The sequence below is a fragment of the Camelus bactrianus genome, chromosome 22 (assembly GCF_048773025.1).
Source record: "Camelus bactrianus isolate YW-2024 breed Bactrian camel chromosome 22, ASM4877302v1, whole genome shotgun sequence".
Lineage (NCBI taxonomy): Eukaryota > Metazoa > Chordata > Mammalia > Artiodactyla > Camelidae > Camelus > Camelus bactrianus.
The window spans coordinates 23920381-23936736 of NC_133560.1; the positions used below are offsets into that span (position 1 = coordinate 23920381).

Consider the following 16356-nt stretch of genomic DNA (forward strand, 5'->3'; position numbering starts at 1 on the left):
TGCTGTGTGCCAGGCATTGTGAGAGGTGCTGGAGACAGAGCAAAACAGACAAGAATGCCTCTCTAGGGAGAGAGATGGCAACTTTGAACAAGTCAGAGCGATTGACGTGAAGTGCTTGGCACAGAACCTGCCAGAAGTTAGAGAGTTCATAGAAAGTGACGGTTATTATTACTGCTGTTGCTATTACTGTGAATGTACTTAGGGCTGCAATTTGTCAGGCAGCCCCCCAGCCCTAAATTGTAATCATTTGGAGGGAAAAATGGAGGGTGGGTGTCTGGACCCTTTTAAGATGATAAACTTCCAACCTGGGGTTGGGGGAGGCAGCCCCTTGCGGGCAGGGAGCCCACAACAGCCCCTTTCTGCTCTGAGGCCAGAGCTCAGCCAGGCTGAGGCAGGGGGAACCAGACCCTTGGGAGGGCAAGTCCCCAGGGTTTTGGGGAGGAGAGGGCATGAGGCCCACCGGGCCTCAGCTACCGCCCCAAGTGGCCTGGGTGACGGGGTTTGCCCTGCGTGCGATGGATAATGACTGTGTTTCTTGTCTTGTCTCTTTCCATGCCTGCTCTTTAAACTGTATATTGGCACAACGCCGTCTGAAAAACTCATCCAATCAAAATGCACTATGAAATTCATTTGTTCATCCATGACGTGGTCTGTGTGTTCATACACCAATGACTATCTCCCAACCCACCACCACCACCCCCACTCCCCACCCGGGAACTGAAACCCATTGGTTTTTTTGGCACTGGTTACAAATCAACCTAAAAAACGCTGAACACGCCTCCCCAACTGCCCCCGCCCGCCCGCTCCCCCTCCATCTTCAACATCTGCATCTAGAATCTGGTTGGTCTTACTTCTTTCTGAAGTCTAAATGCCTTACATTAACTGTGAACGCATCTTCTCGCGTCAGCATTGCACGTCATGCCCTGGGCTTTCTATACTTGGATTGCCTGATGCATCCCCCATCCCTACCCCCGTCTGTCTGTCCGTCTCTCCAAACCACCCCCCAGCCCCTCTCCCTTCCCCGTTCCTGCAGGCTAACTTCCTCTGAATTGGGGGTTTCTGTTTGGGTTGGTTTGTGTCTTCTGCAGAGAAAAGGATGGGGTTTGCCCCATGCAGTGCCTCCAACAGGACAAGTCGGCGGGCTGGGTCTCCATACCTGCATTCCTTACACACACCCCTATACTCAGAGCCCTCAGCCACTCTCTCCCCACTCCTACCCTGTTTAGCTCCATGGAGCCCTGGTCCCAGGAATGCTCCACCAGGCCTTCATTCCAAGCCCACAAGCTCTTTGAGCTTGACCACAAGAGGTGTATATCTCCAAGTCTGATGGATGGAGGAGGTCTGAGGGCTGGCCAGGCAGTGCACAGGCAAAGATGCTCAAGTGAGGGGGACTCAGAACAGCCAGACTCAGGTTTGGCTGCTTCCAGACGGACAAGCCAGCTGAGGCCTCCTCTTGGAGCCCTGATCTGCACATGCTCGTGTTCTGCCTCCCCTCGACCCCCGCCAGACACACAGTCACTGCACACATGTGCTCTCTCCTATTTCTTGCTCAGTTTCTGACTCTCATTCCCTCTTTCTGTCTCTCTCTCTCTTTCTCCTTTTTACTCTTGCAATCTCCCTCTCTCCATCCTCCCCTCGGCCCAGGATACACACACACACACACACTCAAGCACACACTATCCCTCCTCTCTGTTCTATCCATCCACCCTGCACGCCTGAACCCCCACCCTAGATACACCATCTCCATCTCTCCCTTTCCTCATTTACGTAGCACCCTGCACACTTGCATACTCTTCTCACTTTGTTATATCCCACCTGCCTCTGCCCTTCCCTCACCCTCCCCTGAGCCCCTTTGAAGGACCCCCAGTGGCATCTCTGCACCAGATCCTTCCTCTGACAGCCATACACAGGCACTCACCCACCAAGCATTTAATAAGCCCCAACTGAGGACCACAGATGGAGGGCTGGGCAGAAGCAGACACCATAACTCCCTGCCCAGCCCAACACCCCCCACCCCAGATGGAGGTGGCAAGCATTGGTCAAATAACCCCTGAAATCTACTTGAAATTGCAACTGTGTTGCAAGCTGAAAGATGAGCAGTGTTAACAAGGTGGAGAGGGAAGAAAAGGGTATTTGAGGCCCCGGACAGCATGTGCAAAGGCCCTGTGGCAGGTCAGAGCACACAGGGTCCAGGGTCTGCAAGTGAAAGGATGTGGCTGGAGCAAAGAGAGAAGAGGAAGGCTGACCCAGAAAAAGTGAAGAGGGCAGAAGGAGACAGGACCCTGGGGCCTTGTGGAAGCCTGGGAGGATTTGGGGCAGGAGAGGCGTGATCAGAGGCTGCAGAGCAGAGTGTGGCTAGGCAGAGGGATGGGCTGGAAGTGAACACTGGGAATCCCAGAGAGATATGACAGCAGAGGAGGCAGAGACTGGGAATCCCAGAGAGATATGACAGCAGAGGAGGCAGAGAACAGTGGGAGGACTGGCCATCTGAGCAGGGGTCTCTCCAGGACTTGGAGATTGGTGGGGTCTGGGTTGAGCTGAGAGGTGCTTGGAGGGATTGAGACTGGTGTGAACCAGGAGATGGAAGTTAGGGAATGCCGGGAGAGGGCCAGGGTAGGGAAAGAGGACTTTAGTGCCATTAAGGGCATCCTGGAAGAAGTCAGATAGACAGGTGGTTATGGGGTCTGGAGCTCAGAGGCAAGGTCTGGGCTGGAGGAGGCGTGCGGTCTGCAAATGTCAGCGTTTCTCAGGAGACCTCTGGTGGGTGGTTCCCATGTCCTTCTGAGCACTCACACCCCTGAACACAGCAAGCCTTCCAGGGCCTGCGATCCTTCCCGGATGTGGACAAAAAGATGGACGCTAGGAAGAAGGAAATCAGAAGTTCTGTGAGCACTTGCAGGACTCTATGCAGAGCCAGGAGGAGACAGAGGGGTGGACGAGGGCAGACAAGAACCTTCCCCTGTCCTGTCACCCAACCCTCTTTCATCTCCACCCCCTACCTCCTCCGTGTGTCTCCTTTCTCCCTGGCTCCAAGCAGGGCAGCATGCTCTTTGCACGTGTCTCCCTGCAAAACCCCCTGCTTCTCCCGCATGGCGGCAGGCTTCCACCCCTGCTCTGCCCCGAGCCCCCCAAGACTGCTTCCAGGGCCTGCTTGCCTTTGCATGAGTCCACATGTTATGGCCTGCCCCGTGAAGGGATGGCTTATACTCTGGGGGTGGATGGGAGGGAACTGGGGACACCTGGGCCATCAGCCCTGTCCCCAGATGGAGCTGGGTGGCCAGGCAGGGCTGGGAGTCAGGTCAGCAGGGCACAGAGGGTGACTCTTGGCCATGCTGGGTTTGGGGGTTTATTCAAGGCGCTTGAGACATTCCCACTAGTGGTTGGGCCCAGTGGTCAGGGTCGGAGCCCCACACCCCTCCCCAATCCTAGAGGCCTAAGGGGCAACTGATGCATCCCAGCGAACATTCTAGACTTTGCCAGCAAACCCAGGGGCCTCTTGCCAGCCCCAGAAATTCCTTGAACTCCCATCCTTGCCTCAGCTCCCAGTCCAGAGCTGAGATCCCATGCCTGGGAAGCCCTTGGGAACCACCAAATAGGATGCCCATATAATTCACGGTCCAAACTTTCGAAACCAAAAGGGGTGCTGAGACTGTTGGGGCAACCTGTATGATCACCCTTGAGCCATTTGCAGGGTAACGGCTGGGCCACTGTTGCTGCGTGGCCTATATCTAGGGCTCCTCCAGGTCCCATAGAGCAGATCCGGTAAAGACCCTCCTGCCTCCAGCCCACTGATCAGTGGTGGTGTCCATGCCTCCCTGAAGCAGGGTCTCAAACTCAGTGCCTCTGGGGGGCCAAGCAGATGCCATAAGCCAGGAAACCAATCCCACTTCTAGAATGTGGGAGCTTCGCAAACTGAAGAACATGCCGTCTGCTTCAAGGTGGGCAGCCACAGCTGAGCCCCAACTACAAGCAGAAGCAGCCTCAAGGTTGCCAGAAAGCCAGATTTGGGGGCAAAAATCTGACTTTTAAACACTCAATTATTTTTGATTTTCTAAAAGAAAACTACTCAGACCCCAAAAACAGTTTTGTTGGCCAGATGTGGTGTATTTGTGACTTCTAGCCTCTTGTACCCCACCAGCACCCCCTGAGGTCCCAGCTGGCAAGCCCCTGGACGGTCACTTAAGATCTGCCATCTCTACAGCTGTCTCCCCACCCCGACCCCACCCTACCCTGACCTGGAGTTCTTCTGGCTTGGGCGGGAGGAGGTAGAGGCAGTGACTCGACAGGGGGCCTTTGAGCAGATGTAGGTCCACCCAGGGAGGTCCTGGGGGCAGGGACAGCCCCACCTCCCGGCCCCCAGCACCGGCCCCTCGGTGGGCCTGGGCTGACTGTGAGCTCACCCACCCACGGGCGCTGCGTACTTCCTGCTTCCCGCAGGCCTGGTCCCGTGCTACTCCACCCAGTCCCAGAAGCTGAGAAGCCATCCCTGAGAGGGGGGAAAGGGCCCCAAATGCATCTTCTCCGACTCAGCGGGCAGCGAGGACTCGCCCTGCAGCCGAACAGCCCCAGCTCCCTCCCGTCCTCCCCATTCCCGCTCGCCAAGGGGGTAAGAAAAGATGCTCTTCCGCTTCTCCGATTGGCTCGAGCCGCTGCTCCTCTTGGCCGTGGGGTGAGGTCAGGGCGGGCAGGAGTGGGTGGGCAGCTCGGCAGGGCAGGGCAGGGTGCCCGGTGAGTCCCACGACAGATGCATTTCTGGCCCGGAGCGTAACATGCCCTCCGAACCCGCACATGTCCACCAGGCCTGAGCGTGCTGGCTGCCCCCACCCCGGTGTTTGTGCATCGTACACGTGTGATGGATTCGGCAACTTGCCCGCTTGTGTCCTATCGTCTCAGTGCATTTGGTTGTTGGGAGAAACAAAAACCATCTCGATTTTTTTCCTGATTGGATGATTCGGATATTTTTTTCTTTTCCTTGTTCTTTTGTTATTTCTTCCCCACCCCACCCACCTGAATTTCTTTCTCTTTCTTCCTTTTTCTTTCCTTTCCCCTTTGTGGGTGGGGCTGGCAGGGAGGGTTTATGCTTTTGAGTTGATACCTTTTCCTCCCTTTCACCCTTTCTTCCCTCACCCCCACTTTGGTTTTTTTTTCTTTCTTTCGAGTTTTTTCCTCCGCACCATTGCATTAATAGTGCTTTCTCTCCTCTCCCTCCTTATTTGGGGTCTGGCTTGCTTTTTCCTGTTGGTTGGCTTCATGTAGGGGCCTCTGTGAGTGGTGACAGCTCTGAGCCCCTGGGGGTGGGTGGATGGTCACCCCTCTTTCTCCATCTCCCCAGAATAACTTCATCAACCTGAGTTTCCTCCGCCTCTTCCGAGCTGCCCGGCTCATCAAACTCCTCCGTCAGGGTTACACCATCCGAATTCTTCTCTGGACCTTTGTGCAGTCCTTCAAGGTGAGCCCCAGCCCCCTGCCCCTGCCTCTAGCCCAGGGCTGAGACAAAAATCAGGATTCCTCCCCCGCCCCTGCCTGCACTGGCTGAATCTAGAACTCAGATGGAAATGCCTCTATGATACACCTTGCTGAGGTGTTACATGCAGAGTTCTTGTCCAACTTCCTGCCCCTGGTGTGTCTTGAGAGCTCCAAGGGGACTCTCTCAAGAGCCACCAAGGATGCCCACCACCCAATGGCACCACTCTGGCACAGCATGTGGCCCCCCCAATTCAGCTGGGTGGTGCACTGGGACAGGTGAGAGAAACGGTGTGGGTAAGGGGCCCCCAGCACTCTTCATTACCTTCCTTCCCATCAGGCCCTGCCATATGTCTGTCTACTGATCGCCATGCTTTTCTTCATCTACGCCATCATTGGGATGCAGGTGAGTGCCAGCCCCCTAATGTTCCAGGCAGAGCCACCACCCTTAGGCAGGGGTGGGGCAGAGGAGCTCAGTTCAGAGAGGCAGCCCTCAAAGTTGAGGGGAGTTTTCGTGGAGCCACTGGGGGACATGGCCACCCCTAGTCATCAACATCCAATTCCCCAGGTGTTTGGCAACATTGGCATTGACGTGGAGGACGAGGACAGTGACGAGGATGACTTCCAAATCACTGAGCACAATAACTTCCGGACCTTTTTCCAGGCCCTCATGCTGCTTTTCCGGTGAGAGGGGGGCGTGCTTTCATCCTTCTCTTCCGGTGGGGGGCGTGTCCTCTCCCTTCTCTTCCCGTGGGGGGCGTGCCCTCCACCTTCTGTTCCAGTGACGTTTGGAGTGGGCGTGGGGGGTCCAGGGACCCTGGCAGATCAGGAGCTGAAGGCCCTGGCACGCAAACATGAAGGTATTTTCAGGCATTATCTCATTAAATTCTCCTGACCATCCTGTCAACGGATTCTTGGCAACGGATTCTTGGCAACCGCACCTGACAGATGAGAAAACAGGCTTATAGACTCTGAATAGACCCTGAGGCTTGATTCTTAATCCTGGCTACACTTAGGGTTTCCTTCATTCAGTCATCAGAGGTTTATTGAGCACCTGTTGTGTGCCAGGCACTATAAATACTGGGAACAAAGCAGAAGGAGACAACATTCTCTGCCCTCTGATGTTTATATCCCCGTGGGGGAACAGACAACAACCAATAATCAAATTATAGAGGATACGAGGAGATAAAATTCAAGATTAAGAGAGACACGGAGGCACAAAAGAACAAATAAAGTACAATTCCATTTATATGAGGTACCTAAAATGGGCAAATTTATAGAGGAAATAAAAGTGGCATCAATATTGCCAGGGACTGGTGGGGGGGGAGTTACTGTTTAATGGGGTACAAACTTTCAGTTTGGGATGATAAAAGGGTTCTGGAGGTAGAGAGTGGTGATGGTTGCATGGCTTATTACCATTGAATTATACACTTAAAATGCTTAAAATTATAGATTTTATGTATATTTTGTCACACTGAATTTTTTTTAATCTAACAACAACCAAAAAATAAAAATAAAAAGCATTGGAGGGCTGATAGGTCATGCCTCCCTTGAGTGGGGTGATTTTTGAGAGAAATAGGGGAGAGAGGGAGCCATGTGGATATCTGAGGAAGGGCAGTCCAGGTGAAGGGTACAGCAGTTCAAAGGCCCTGAGGCAGGAGCAAGGCTGACATGTCATAGGACAGCCGGGAGCCCAGTGTGCTGGGAGCAGAGTAACCTGGGGAGAAAGAAGTAAGAAATTACCATCACCTGGAGAGAGGAAAGCTTTTAAAACAGACCTATGTCTCCAGCCCTGTGGGAGACTGGTGAGAGTGGGGCACTGGCATGAGCATTTTTAAAACGCCCTCCTCCTGGGTTTTCATGCACAGCCAAGGATAAGAATCCCCCTCTCTGAGCTCCCAGAGAGAAGTGATTTACCCAGGACTCGAACCCCCACCAGCCCAGCTCCAGAGCTAAAGTGTTTAACCTCAAGGCTCTGCCTCCCTGCGGGGGCGGGGGGGGTAGGCGCTGGTGTCCAGGGCTAGGTGCCCAGGTCTCTCATGCCCCTCTCTGTCCTCAGGAGTGCCACTGGGGAGGCTTGGCACAACATCATGCTTTCCTGCCTCAGCGGGAAACCGTGTGACAAGAACTCGGGCATCCTGACTCACGAGTGCGGCAATGAATTTGCTTATTTTTACTTCGTTTCCTTCATCTTCCTCTGCTCGTTTCTGGTGAGTCCATGGACCTGTGCGGGTGGGCTCCCTGGACCCGGCTCCTTCTCAGGGCTGTGGATTTCTCTGGAGCCGGGGATTAGGTTAACCAGGGGTCCTCACGCTCGGCTCTGTTGACATTGGGAGCTGGATCATTCTCTGGTCACTGTGTGCATGGTAGGATGTTTGCAGCATCCCTGGCCTTGATCCACTAGATGCCAGTAGCACATGCCCCGCCACCCTCCCAGATGTGACGACCAAAAATGTCTCCGGACATTATCAGGTGTCTCCTGGTGGGTGGTGGGGGAGGGAGCAGAATGTCTAATACAGCTCTTGGTCATGTGTCTCAAAAGACATGTATAAGAATGTTCATAGCAGCCTTGTTTATACTAACCAAAACCTGAATACAATCCAAATGCCCATCAGCACGAAAATGGGCAAATTGTCAACTAGTCACACAAAAGTGTACTATACAACAACAAATATGAATAAACTACAGCTACACAAATCCAGAAAACAAACACAAAAAGTTATCCTCCCACAGTCCTGGAGGCTAGAAGTGTAATCGCAGTGTGGGCAGGGCCACGCTCCCTCCAGAGCCTCTAAGGGAGGAGCCTTCCCAGCCTCTTCTAGCTCCTGGTGGCCACAGACATCCCTTGGCTTGTGACAGCACCACTCCAGTCCCTCCTCCGTCATCACACAGCCTTCGCCTTGTGTCTGTCACAACGACAGCAGTCATATTGAATCTAGCCTGCCTGATCCAGTATGACCTCATCCTAAGCTGACATGCACAAAGACCCTTCTTCCAAATAAAGTCACATTCACAGGCACTGGGGGCTAGGATTTGAACATGTCTTTTGGGGGCACACAGCTCAACCCACAGCACAGAGCCATGTGGGAAGCAGAAGGAGTTGCCGCGCCTCCTCCTCTCCTCCCCAGTCTGGCCTCCTGACTGTGGCGCCCAGGATGTCAGCTGCCCAGGGAGCCGGGGAGGTGTTGTTTTCAGACCTCAGCCCAGGCACCAGCATCTGTCGGCAAAAGCCAACGCGTCCACCTCCTTCAGGCCAGCAGCTTCACACTGAGTCTGGCAGCCTCAGTCTCACAGCGCACCCCCTCCCCAGGCCAGTGTCCACATCCATTGACCAGAGGGTCCATTACCCAGTTCCAGATTCCCAGAAGAGAGTCTAAATGGGCCACCCTAGCCCCTGGTCAGATGGCCACCCTTGCCTAAGCAGCTGTGGGTGCGTGTGAGGACAAGCTCTTATAGCACAGCCCGTCTGAGAAGGACAGTGCCCTAGAAGACATCTACAGCGCTTGACCATCAGCCCCCTGTAGTCAGGAATTTCCACTTTTAGTCACTGCTGCATCCCCAACCCCTAGGACAGTGACTGGCACACAGCAGGTGCTCAATCAGTATGAAATGGTGAGTTAAAAGAAGGCTAGGAACACCTAAAGGGGGAGGGTATGCCCCCTCAGTGGTAGAGTGCTTGCCTAGTACGCACAAGGTCCTGGGTTCAATCTCCAGTGCCTCCATTAAATAAATAAATAAATACATAACCTAATTACCTCCCCCCAAAAAATAAAAATAAAAAATAAAAGTTAGGGATGCCTAGAATTACCTAGGTCATTTATTAAGCACCTACTATGTTTACATCTAAACATTTGCTTACTGCCCACTATGTGCCAGGCCTTATGCTAGGCACTGGGAATATAAGGAGAGAACACGGTTCTCTCAGTTTGAAAGGGTGATGGGCAGACAAGTCAGCAGACAGTAGCAGTACAGTTTGATGTGTGCTTTGATAGGGGAGACTCTGACTAAGGGAAAGAAGATTTCAAAGAGTGGCCCGCAGGATGGTGAGCAGGAATAGGACCACGTGGTGATCAAACTGGTTGCAAGTGGCAGAAACTCAACTGAAACTGATTTAAGCAGAATATATAGTTCACTAACTTATATAACTAAAAAGTCCAGATGAGGCTGGATCCAGGCAATAGCAAGCCCCATCCTCTTTGCTATTCTCTTCCACACTGGCTTTATTCTCAAACTTTCTCCTGGTAGAGCAAGATGGCTGCAAAACGCCCAGGGAAGGCTCTCATTGGCCACCTTGGGTCATGTGCCCCTCCCTAACCAATCACAAGCCTGGGTTATATGAGCACCACCTGTGGAGCCATGAGATCGGGGTCAGCCACACCCAACAACAGCATCTAATTTTAAAGGAAGGAGGTTCCCCAGATGCTATTACCCAAAGAGACAAAAACGGTGTCCACTAAGGGAGCAACAGCTACAAAGGTCTGGAGGAAAGACTGATGCAAGCTCCCCATGTGCTAAAGGCTAGAAGAGCATGTGAAAAGGTGCTAAAAGATGCAGACAAAGGCAGGAAAATTCATCCATCCATCCATCCATCCACAAAATATCTGCTGAGTGCTTTCTTTGTGCTGGGAATGGAAACATGACAAAGTCTGGCCCATGGAGTGTTCACTTTGGTCTTGTGGGGCCAGGTGTGGGAGGATTTGGGGTCATGGTGGTCCCCTTGGTGTTGGCCCCTGTTTCACATAGCATCTCCACCCTCTCTCTCCAACTCTCTGTCTCTATCCATCACTCTTGGTCTTTGTCTCTTTGTATCTTTCTCTGTCTCCATCTTTATCTCTGTCTCTGTCTCTCTCCCTCATCTCTGTTTCTCCATCTCTCTTGTCTCTGGGCTCCTTCTGTGAGCATGTGTATTTCCTCTGTCTTCTCCCATCTCTTTCTTTGTCTCCCTTTTCCCATTTTATCTCCCACCCTCCCTCCCTCGGGCCCCTGTGTGTATGTGTTTGGATGTGTCTCGCTCTCCGCACTCCCTCTGGGCCCCCGGGGTCCCCACAGATGCTGAACCTCTTTGTTGCCGTCATCATGGACAACTTTGAGTACCTCACCCGAGATTCCTCCATCCTGGGCCCCCACCACCTGGATGAGTACGTGCGTGTCTGGGCTGAGTACGACCCTGCAGCGTGGTAAGCAGTCACCCCGAATCCTCCAGCCACATTGCCTACCTTTCTCTGGCACCAGAGTACAGTCTAAGCTGGGGAGCTGGCTGGGATTTCAGGAGGATTGGTCAGAGGACAGAGATGAGAATCAGCAACCTCACCCATCCTGGCTAAAATGATTTGGGTACCACCACTGCCCAAACCCCAGGCTTTCTGGGAGGTGAGGGGGGAAATCCACCATGAGTTCACCTCCTACGAATCTCTCTTGCCCCCCACTGTCCTCCAGATGGGGAGGACAAGTTAGCCAGGCCCCAGGCAGGAAGCCAGAGGCCTCGCAGCCTCATTTCTCCTGGGAGTGTGGGGAGAAAGGCTGGCTTAGCTCCCTGGGCAGACAGAATTGGCTGCAAGATCAGAGTGGCAAAACCCAGCTCTCACTGGGATCCCAGGACGCTGGAGCAGGTGGTCACACAAGACCAAGGGAGAGGACACAGTCTTGGTTGTCCTTGCATCTTCATGGTCACCAAGGGCATGAGCTCTTCCATCTCCATAGGCACCAGAGTGCCCCCTCCTGACAGGTGATGGTTTCAGAGGATCATCTCCACCCTGCACATGTGTGTGGAGTGCCCACTCAACCCTTGCGGGACGCTCAGAGGTGCCATCCCGATGCTCAGAGCCCCCCAACCAGAAACTGAGGATTCTAGTCCAGGCTGAGCTTGGGGCCCAAGAAAGCATGAAATGGGGACCCCCAGCAGCCTGTGCACTGGAGGTGCAGCCTCACGAGGAAGGCAGGGTGGGGTGGATCCTTGTCATTCCTGCAGTCCCCGAATAAGTCCTCCATGAGACCAAGAGGCTGGGGTGAGCCGCGGGGCTGGGGCTTGACTTTCCACTGGTTCCTAACTCTTCCTCTTTTGATTTTAGGTCACAGCAGTTGGATGCTGTCCCCCTGACCTCTATTCCACGAGCCCCCCAGCCCCAGTGTAGCCCACATAGATTGTGGAGAAGGGAGACACAGAGAGCCCTGGGGGAGGTTCCAAACCCCAGCCCAGAGCTCCTGGCCCACTCCAAATGAAACCCTCTGCCCCACTGCTCCCGGGATCTGCAAGTGTCTGGGACGGTCTCAGGGACCCTCACTCATCCCATGGCTCCCCTATTCCTTCCAGCCAGGGGGTTCTCAGTCCCCGGCACTGTGATCTCACTGTGTGCACGGGGAGCCAGCGTGAACGCAGCTCGACTCCGTGCCTCCACTAATCCCCTCTCTTCTCCTTTCAGCGGTCGGATTCATTATAAGGATATGTACAGTTTATTGCGTGTAATATCTCCCCCTCTCGGCTTAGGCAAGAAATGTCCTCATAGGGTTGCTTGCAAGGTTTGATTTCCACTAAAACCTGCTAGCATCCATGGAATGAGTGTGGCTTGGGGTTCTTCAATATATATATTTCATATATATATATAAAATCTAAAAAACAGAGCCATCTCTCTCTTTTGCATTAAACTAGAAAACTCTCTTAGCCCACAGAATGCAGTCACGTAGACTTGACGAAGCATGGAACATATATCTCTCCGTTCCCTTCAGCCATTTCTGCTTGCTCTGAGCTGAAGCTGCCCATCCCGGGGTCTCAACGGCACCCCGAATCAGACACATCCTGGGGGGATTGTAACTTTGCATTGCCCTCCCCCCACTACCATCTCCTCCACTCTCCCCTCCACCCTTCGCCTCCCAAAGCCCCCAGCCTTCCTCCCACCGCCCCGGCCCCTCCTCCCCATCTCGGGCCCCCTCAGAGACCAGCCTCAGCCAAACCAGAGAACATTACCCACTTTTTTAAATGACACTGAATCAAAAGCATTGCTCCAGGCCCTCCAGAGTGAGAAACCCCACCCTTCCCCCCACATTCCACCAGAACCACGGCTCAGAGTCAAAAGCAAAGCTGACTTTTCTCTTTTCTCTCTCTCTCTCCCCCTGCTCGTAAGCAGTGAAATAATCTTTTTTTAATTACCTCTTCCATTTTTTTCCCTCCTCTTTTCCATTTATTTGAAATATCTATTTTCTCGTTCTCTGCATCTTTCTCTTTTCGGATCGTGTGATTTTTCTTTTTGTCTTTTTTTTTTTTTTTTGGTTGGTTTTTTTTTTCTTTTTTTTTTTTTGCCTCTTCCGTTTCTTCCCCTCCCTCCACCCATTCTTCCTTTGGTTCTCCGTTCCCACTCCCGTTTTTTGTTTTCGGTGCTGCCAGGGGCCGCATGCCTTACCTGGACATGTATCAGATGCTGAGACACATGTCTCCGCCCCTGGGTCTGGGGAAGAAGTGTCCGGCCAGAGTGGCTTACAAGGTAGTCTAACCCTTGCTGACCACCGACGTCCGGGCACTGGGGATTTTTCAGTGCTGACCAGGAGCAACCAGCCGAGTCTCTTTTTCCAGCGTTACTCTTCTTTTTTTCTTTTTCTTTTTTCCTTTTCCCCTTTCCTCCTCGAGTACATGGATCATGACCATCCCTTGACTCTAAGCAGCACACTGTGTCCGTCCTTTCTGATGAGTGTGTCTTGGTGTTTTGAGACTCCATTATGGCCGACACGCCGGGGGGAGGAGGAGGGGAGCCCCCAGGTCCCCTTGCACCTGGTCCCCCATTAACCAAATTGGACACAAACACACTTCGGGAGGTCGGGTTCACCGCTGTGCCCAGAGTAGCCCCCGGGTCCACACCTGGGCTGGTGCCTTGCAGGGGTGGGTGCTTTGGCCCCATCTTTTGTATCTTGAGGCCCCAGGTCCCACCATCCCCCATGCACACCTGAAGCTGATCTCTGACCCAGGGCCTTGGGGGATCCAAGACCTCCCAGGGAGCACCCAGAGCCTCTCCCCCTCTCCCTCCCTCTGGAGTTGCTTTTCCAGTCTCCCTGTCCCTATGCCACCCATCTCCCCTCAAGACACCCCAACATGCCTCTCCATTGTTCCAGAGTGGGCAGGCGGGCCGCAGCTGGACCCCTGGACCGTGGCACCCTGATGCAGGCCATGCACGCTGCCTTGGCGGGGGCCTGGGGCGGGCAGGCACCATGGCCGACCGGGGGGGTAGTGCATGCTGGCTGAAGGAGCCGCCAGGCGGCTGGGCCGGGCCACCCCTCTAGACCCCTGTCCCGGAATCTCCCTTGGCACCCAAGGACAGATGCTCTGTTCCCTCCAACTCACCCACAAGAAGTTCAGGAATGACCTTTACTGTCAGCCCCTCCAAAAAAAACAATGGTCCCATCATTCCATTCTCCCACCCACCCTGGCTGCCCTGCGTCTACAAGAGTCCTCCCTCCCCTTGTCAATCTCCTTCCTGCCTCGTGTAACCGCCTCCCTGCAACCTCATTCTTCTTCCTTCTCCTCCTCCTTCTCCTCCTCTTCCCACCTCCGTGTACGCCTTCTTCCCAAGCAAGGCCAGAGTGAGGTGGCCCCATCAGCCTCTCCCTGTACCTGTCCCTTCTCTGGTTTTCCTTTTGTCCCTTCTCTTGGTCTCTGCTTGACTGAGGTTGGGGGGTGGGTGTGTGAGCGTGTACAAGAGAGAGGGAGAGAGTGCCCTTCCCTTCCTGGTCTCTGTGCAGGGCCACTACGGATCCGTAAAGCACCTTTGTGTAAATTTGAAATGAGCAGCCTTTCCACAGAACACTTGGTCTGTTGGAAAATTGTTGGAATCCACCAATGTGAAAACAAGACACTTTTCTGCTATCAGCTGGGAAGGTGTCATTTAAATACACAAAGCCATGATTTCGAAGTTGGGGAGCCCTTTGTGCCGTGCACAACCTGCTGTGCACAGTGGCCCAGTCTGTGTGTCCCTGTCTGCTGCCTCCATCCTCACTCTGCCTCCACCCCATCTCTCATGTTCTGCTCTGAGTTTGCCATCCCCCTCCCCATCTCCAACTGTTTCCCGCCTACCTGTGTCTGAATCCTCCAGTGAACGTCAGTGTCCCTCTCCATGCCACCTCGGCCTGGGCTGGTGCACACCAGCCCTGCATCCTCTCCCACCCCACCAAGCATGGGGGACAGAGCCCCTGCCTGGGAAACAGGGAATCTTTTCTTCCCTGGGCCACGGGAACGCCCCCTCACCCCTTCCCCCTGCCATCGCACAAAGAGCCAAGATCCGGACATGCCCCCTGAGATACTTTCCACGGAGCTATGAATGAGTCTCGAGATTCCGTCTGCATGAGCCCCTGTCTGCCATTCTGTGTGTCATGGCCTCGCTGCATGTCCGCGAGGGGCCCGCCCCATCAGTGGTGGGGGGGCCGCCTGCCCGCCGCTTCTTGGAGGAATGATGTGGTCTGTGCCCATCTGGTCTGGTCTGGGTCGAGCCGGGGGTGGGGGTGGGGAGCCGGCGGCCCCCCCAGCGGCTGTGGCCATGGACCCCTCTGCCTGGCTGCTGCATGTCTGCTGCAATCTGGCTTGTGCTCTTCTTTGGGGTCAGAACGGAACGGAGCTGTCCAGAAGAACTCTGGGGCAGGGCAAGGATCTGGGCCACCCGTGGAAATGCCAGCTCTAGGGGATAGCAGGGCGGGAGAGGACCGGGCAGGGGCTCCGCAGCATAGGAGGGTCCCCAGGCCCTCCCTGTGGGCCACCGTGGGAAATCGGGAAATGGAAGAGTGGGACAGGTAACCTGAGGGTGGGGGGCACTCTATCCGCTGCCTTCAGAGTTCTTCCTGGGGCTCCCCGGGCAGGGTGGGTCTGGCTCATGGGACCAGGGATGGGTGCCTGGGAATGACGGTCCTTGCCTTTGGTTTTCTGTAGCGGCTCCTGCGGATGGATCTGCCTGTCGCGGATGACAATACCGTCCACTTCAATTCTACCCTCATGGCTCTGATCCGCACAGCCCTGGACATCAAGATCGCCAAGGGTAAGGGCAGCGAAGAGGTAGGATGGGGTGGGGGGTGGCGGTGGAGCCAGAGCCGCGGAGGGCTCATCCCCTCGCTCAGCAAATACCTAGAGCTCGCCCTCTGTGTGCAGACACTGCTCTAAGCGTGGGGAACGCAGCTTACACTCCAGCGGGGCAGGCCTCCCCGAGGAGATTGTGAAGGAGTCGCACGGAGACCTGGGGAGAAAATGCTCCCGGCAGAGGGACCAGCTGGTGCAGAGGCCTCGGGGCTGGGTTGAACTGACTTGCCTTCTGAGCCCGGGGCGCCACGGGAGCAGAGGCGGGACCTGGCCCCTCTCACATTTGAACAGGCTCCCTCTAGCGGCCGTGGGGAGAATGGTCTAGGAGGAGCCCCGGAGGGAGGCGGCTGACTGGACGCAGGTGACACGCAGGATGGCGGCTTAGACCGAAGGGGTGTGGAGGGTTCAGATTCTGGATATTTCCTGGCAGTCTAGACAACCAGATGGCCGATGCATAGGATACTAGGTATGAGGGAAAGAGAGGAGTCAAGGCCACCCCGAGGGGTCAGGGCCCCCGCGCCTGAAGGACGGAGCTGCCAGCTGCCGTTGCCTGGGGCAGGGAGGAGATGGGAGGGGCAGATTTAGGGGGAAGGGAGGGCAGGAGGTTGGCATCGGTGGTGGCATGTGGAGATGGGGGGTGGGCAGCGGGCTCTCCAACTTACACTTCCAGTGAGGGGGCCTTCCCAGAAGATTCTGAAGGAAGTGAGGTGATGAGTCTGGCTGGGCTGAAATGTAGAATCAAGAGGCATCAGATGCTGACAGATTTTAAGCCAAGAGACTGGACGAGCTCTCTAAGGGGATGAGTGGGAACCAAGAGACCCCCAAAGACTGAGCCCGGGGCAACCCCA

The 16356-nt window shown here is 54.6% G+C and overlaps 1 protein-coding gene across 6 annotated transcripts in view; it reads left to right on the top strand.

The window, feature by feature from the left end:
• The window catches only part of CACNA1A (calcium voltage-gated channel subunit alpha1 A), a 280900-nt gene that overhangs the window by 253525 nt on the left and 11019 nt on the right, over positions 1–16356 (top strand). For 4 of the 6 annotated variants that reach the window (XM_074350635.1, XM_074350639.1, XM_074350634.1 and 1 more), the window contains 7 exons: positions 5333–5449; positions 5804–5869; positions 6032–6147; positions 7523–7673; positions 10513–10640; positions 12842–12938; positions 15365–15470. In XM_074350635.1, the coding sequence (XP_074206736.1) occupies positions 5333–5449; positions 5804–5869; positions 6032–6147; positions 7523–7673; positions 10513–10640; positions 12842–12938; positions 15365–15470 (781 nt within the window). Of the gene's footprint in view, positions 1–5332; positions 5450–5803; positions 5870–6031; positions 6148–7522; positions 7674–10512; positions 10641–11882; positions 11980–12841; positions 12939–15364; positions 15471–16356 lie in introns of all 6 variants that reach the window. The other 2 variants (XM_074350636.1, XM_074350638.1) reach the window with 1 other exon arrangement.